The 5664-nt window shown below is 45.2% G+C and overlaps 1 protein-coding gene across 1 annotated transcript; it reads right to left on the bottom strand.

Annotated features, from left to right (window-relative positions):
* Positions 1–1439: 1439 nt before the first annotated feature.
* OCM2 (oncomodulin 2) lies at positions 1440–4780 on the bottom strand. The gene is made up of 4 exons (XM_045994141.1): positions 4720–4780; positions 3789–3921; positions 2997–3106; positions 1440–1564 (listed from the first exon to the last, which is right to left on the bottom strand). Exons 1-4 carry the CDS (start codon positions 4778–4780, stop codon positions 1539–1541), a joined length of 330 nt encoding a protein of 109 aa, XP_045850097.1. The 3' UTR covers positions 1440–1538.
* Between the last annotated feature and the right edge of the window lie 884 nt (positions 4781–5664).

Here is a 5664-nt window from a genome sequence, read left to right as displayed (position 1 = left end):
AACGGGTTTGAAATCTCTCATATTCCCCTTAGCCTCGTTCTAATGCGACGATATTGAAATTCCGTGGTGGTGTTAGTTGAGTTTCTTCCGAGTGCATATTAGATAAATGCATGGTTATTGAAATTAAAACGTTGAACCCTAGGATGCCTGGGTGGCTCAGTTGGTTGAGCATCTGCCTTCGGCTCGGGTCATGATCCTGGGGTCCCAGGATCGAGTCCTGCATCAGGCTCCCCGCTCAGCGGGGAGTCTGCTTCTCCCTCTGAACCTCTCCGCTTCTCATGCTCTCACTCTGTCTCCAAAAAAAAAAAAAAGAGTCGAACACTGGAGGCCCCCTTCTTGTATACACCCCACATTTCAAGAAGCTGCCTTAACATGGCCTCCTAAATAGCCGGGGTTCAAAAATCCCTGAGCTACTTCAAGTGTGAAGGAGGCAATCTAGGAGAGCCCCAGGCTTCAGGAACCTGCGTGTGCAGTGAAAAGTGTGAGCCTTTCAGCAGGGTCCCAGGAAAATGCCTCAGTTCCTCCCCGGAGTCCTCAACTCTCGGGGTCAGCCAGAAATAACACCTTCTACCTGCCACCTGGACATCAGCATCGCAAGAGTTTCCTGGCTTGATGGGGCCCCACCCTCACGAAAACTCTGTAACAGGACCCGGAGGCTCGCCTCCCAAGTGAAGGCAATTCCTGGTGTAATTGGCTCAGGTGGTATTTCAATGAGAGCCAGGAAAGTGAAGACTGAGAAAGAGAAGGGGAAGGTGGCAGGAGGTGGGGTCAGAGCAGGCAGTCTCAGGTAGCTTGTTTTTCTAAGGAAAAAAAAAAAACAACAAAAAAAGGCAACCCCCCCCAAAAAAAAACAAAAACAAGCTTGAAAATGGGTCTATGCCCATCCAGTAGAGCGAGTCTCTCCTTAGTTTGGGGGCCATTACTGCCTCCCATTTTTTTCTGTACTGTTGGCTTTTAAATCTCTCTTCTGGCCATCTAATGCATAAGCGAAGGTGCTTTTATGCTTTTTATAAATCTCTTCATGTTACTTTCAGACTCCGAGAACTGCCTGAGAAAAACCCCAGCCTGACGGTGCCATTTGCTTTTGACTTTTTTCTCCCCCTACCCTGTTTTCTCTGTTTGCTGGCACACTCCAGTATGGCTGGCTTAGTGCTCGAGAGGACCAGGAGTCTTTCTCAAAGCCCTCAGCCCCCAAATTGCTTTCATCCCTGCACCTTGCTATGAAGACACCGCAATGACAACAACACACCCACACATCAGTAGATGATGAGAAATGCATCTTTATTGGTTGAATTTTAAAGGCATTGTCTGCCGAGGGCCTTGCAGGAGTCATCAGGCATACCAACCACTGACCACCGAAAATTCACAAATGACTGTCTTATTACCTTGCTAAAACAGGAAGTCAATTGCAGAAGCACTTCTGTGGGGGCGGGGGGGGGTAATGAATAAATAAACTAGGGGGAGGAAGTGGGGTTTCCCATTCCTAGGGCTTTGGAGGTCTTCCGGCTGATTGTCTCTATCTCCACAGACTGGAGCTTTTAAGAATGCACCATTTCCTGGAATTCTAGAACAGAAGAGGCAAGAAGGCATCAGTGGAAATGGCTGGATATTTTTACCGACGTGTCGTGGCGGCTGGTGGGAGTTTTGAAGAGGAAAGGAAGCAGATTGTCAGATGATGGGCTTGGTCCCCTCTCAGGGCACAAAAGGAGGGGGAAAATGTGTCACTGGCTGCGGATGGAGCTGGTCTGTAACATCCCATCTTCCTGCGTAATCTAACAGACATCTTCCGCTTTGCAATAAAGCCCCTTGTATTAGAACCTGGGAGCCCAGGCATTTCTCTCTGACAGTGCACAGACTTGGTATAATACCGTACCCCAATCTGGGATGTCTCAGCTCTCTGGCTACTTTAAGACAGAGGAAGGGGGTTTCTTCCTCTTTTTAGAAGTTACATTGTACAGATGTAGGAAACAATTCATAGGGTGGACTTCTGAACTCACTTTTCTTGACCTCTCACCTTACCCCCAAGAGTTTATGTTACTAAAAGGCGATGGTGATGGGGTAAGGATGAAAATGAGCAGATGTGACTGACTGAAATTGAAAACTGGGGTTTTGCTTTATATTTATTGGTATACTTTGACTACCTGGATTTTTTTTTCTGGTGGCTAGATTTAAATCAATCTTCTCTTATCTCAGCTATTTTTCTGAGCTATAAGTAGAAGCTACATGAACGCCTGTGTAGTAAGTTACAGTGGTATAATTTTGGATAGGTTTTTAAAGGGAGGATTTAATAGGAGTTTTTAATATCTAGTTAGTATCACCATAAAGGCCATGCATAAATTCTCCTGAGCTGGCATGCACAGTGTAGCTAAATAGCATGTAAGCAAAATAATTGAATAGGAAGAAGATAGTTCTACAGCCATGCAGCTATACTAAAATTTGAATATAGGTCTCTGCACACAAAAGACTCCATACCTTGTGTTTGATCTACACTCTCATATTGTCCACTTGGTGGGCTAATGTCCAATAAAATATGTTTGTTTAAACCCTTAAAAGCTAAGAGGCTTTCCTACTCAAGTCAATAGACATTTTAATATGAGACACACTTGAGAATGTCAGTCCTTCCCTTATTCGGAAAGGCTCAAATCCCAGGGGTAGAAATTCCTTACATCATTGCCATGATGCATTAGGGTGTCTTGCAAATCATTAGCCAGACCATATCTAGTACCCCGGTCGGGTGAAGGGTGTTTTCCGGGTCATAGACAGCGACTCACAGGACCAGGTTCAATGGTACGTTCCCAGACATCACACTAGTCTCTCTATATATCATTGGTATCCTCACACTAGGCCCATTTCACAGATGAGAAGGTTGAAGCTTAGCAAGGTTAAGAATGGGGGATTTTCACTAACCGTGATCTCATGCCTGATCTCATGACCCAAGTTCCCCAGATTGCTTCTAGAGCTAAATTCTTTTGTACTGGGTACAGGCGTGAACATACCATCGGCCCCAATTTTCCCATCTCCGTCATTATCTGCCGCCGCCATCAAGGACTTGGTTTCTGACTCTGTCAGCTCTCTGGCACCGCTCTCAAACTTCTGGAGGAAAAACCTACAGGACAATCAAGATTGATGGGAATTTTCTGAAAGACCATATGTCCCTGTGCTTCCCCATTTCCTCTTGAAGCAAACTACCTGTTCTTGGCCATTGTGCTATTCCATCAAAGGTCTACACAAGACAAACTTGCCTTCCTTATAGAAACTACAGGTGGGAATTCTGTTTTTAATAGTTTTTTGTTTTTTTCTCAGGGGGACATGTGGGTACCTCAATCGGTTAAGCGACTGCCTTTGGCTCAGGTCATGATCCTGGGTCCTGGGATCGAGTCCCGTGTCGGGGTCCTGGCTCTGTAGGGAGTCTGCTTCTCCCTCTCCCTCTGATCCTCCCCCTGCTCGTGCTCTCTCTCTCTCTCTCTCTCTCAAGTGAATAAAATGAATAAATTTTTAAAAATTAAAAAGTTTTTTTTTTTCCCAGAGTTTTGTTGGTAAGTCCATTTGCCAAAGAAAAAACCTACAATGAATGAACTTCTGCACCTACTGTCTCCGGTGCCCATGTCTAATGCTTCACAAGGATAGAAACGTGGCCCACTGACCCACGGTCTTCCCTTGCATGAGGCTCTGTGGAACAACCAGCATCAACACTGGCCATTGAAGAAATACTGACCAAACTGGCCTCCACGGCTCCCGACCCACCTAGCAATGTCAAGGGCACCACACAGGCTCAGGACAAAACTCACTTAAGCTCTTCTTCATCCAGATATCCACTCTGGTCATTGTCTATGAACCGAAAAACATCCTTCACCTGGCTGGCCGACATCTTGGAGAGGCCTGATGTCTGGAAGAATTTTTGGGGTTCGAAAGTATCTGGGTCTGAAGGACAGAGAGAGGGTTATTCTGAGGCTCATCGGGTCACATTCCGTATTTGGGCCAAGGGGCTGAAAACATAGGTTTCTTAAAACCCCTCCTCATGATATCCTCGAGCTACAGAGATGCTCAGTTCTCACTTTTTTAAAAAAAGACAGGGCGTCTAGGTGGCTCAGTTGGTTAAGCATCTGACCCTTGATTTCAGCTCAGGTTGTGATCTCAGGGTCATGAGATTGATCCTTGCATCAGGCTCTTTGCTGGGCGTGGAACCTGCTTAGTATTCTTTCTCTCGCTCTCCCTCTGCCCCTGCCCTGCTCCCCCAATCCACTCTCTCACTCTTTCTCAAAAATAAATAAATAAAGACAGACAGACAGACAAAGAGGGCTGTGACTAGGGCAAAACAATGAGGCAGCCAAGACCGGGTGGCTTTGTGATAGCATCTCCTGTCTCCCTCCTTCCCCGTCCACTTGCTTTTGTCTACCCTTCCCTCCTCTGTGCCTCCCCCGCTTCCCTTTTTACAGCCTGTGTGTATAAGACTGGAGCAGGGCTGGTCTCATCGGCTGGGTGAAATGAGGTCATTGCATTCAAACAGGCTACACGGTATCCACATGTTTCTTTTTTCACATTTCGTTTCTTTCACTTTACAGCAATGGAATCATAGGCTCTGTAACTAGTTATTTCATTGACAACAATTTTACTCTCTGATTCCACGGATTTTCAGCAAAGTCGTATTTTAATCCTTGAGGCTTTGCTGGAGGTGTGAACAGCTGGGAAATAGTCACCCCTGGCCCCACTGCCCTTTACCTTGGCACTCCTGCAGGGCGGCTGCGATGTCATCAGCGCTAAGGACATCTGTAATGCTCATTTTCCACCTAGTCACACAGAATGAACGAGATGCCGTCAATGACAAGCAGGAAAATGCACACCCAGGGGCACTATATGTGCCTGGGCCCACGGAAACTGTGTGTTTGTGGGGAATTTTTAAATGCGATAAGTGTGATATTGTATTAAATGAAGGGACAGAAGAGCCACATACAAGTCATAAACTGAAAAGGTTCCAGCCTCCTTTGTGTCTCTGCCTTCTCCTGAATGTTCTTCAAAGACAAATTTTAAAACTACAGCTCAGAGGATGACTTGATCCTTTTTTTTTTTTAATAAAAAGGATATTTGAACAATGGATCACTTACATAGTCATCTACAAAACTATGTTCATACACTGGAAATACAATGTTTCCAGTTCCATGTGGAGAAGGATATAGCTTGGACTACTTGGATACCTTCTGTGGAAAAGATGCTCTCTATTCTGAAGGATGGGAATCAGCGACATGGAAAGCCCATCTACCAGAGATCAAAGAGACTCCTTTCATATGTCAAGTCCAAGAAGGGAAGTCTGAGCACAGCATGCACCAACCTAATATGAACCCATAGGAAAGAAGTAGGAGAGAAGGAAAGTAGGAAGAAAGTAGGAAAGAAGAGTCTGGGGTCTTGTAGGTCCACCAGCTACTTACCTTTTCAGATTTTTCCTTAAGAAGAATCAGAAAAAAGAGCTGAAGGAGCACAAAACAGATGCGCTTTTCCTACCTTACTGACCTACCTTATATAGGATTGAAAAAGTGATAGTAAGAACCTCTTAGATTTCCTTTTCAAGGATCAAGTAGACCATAGCTCGAATGTCTTGCCTTGCTAATTAAACCTCTTTTTTGTTCTATTTATATCACAAGGGAATGTGGGTGGGAACAGCCAATTTTT

The sequence above is a fragment of the Meles meles genome, chromosome 21, assembly GCF_922984935.1.
Source record: "Meles meles chromosome 21, mMelMel3.1 paternal haplotype, whole genome shotgun sequence".
In the NCBI taxonomy this organism is placed as follows: domain Eukaryota; kingdom Metazoa; phylum Chordata; class Mammalia; order Carnivora; family Mustelidae; genus Meles; species Meles meles.
The sequence above is the reverse complement of the archived record's forward strand: the minus strand, read 5'-3'. Positions and strand labels throughout refer to the sequence as shown.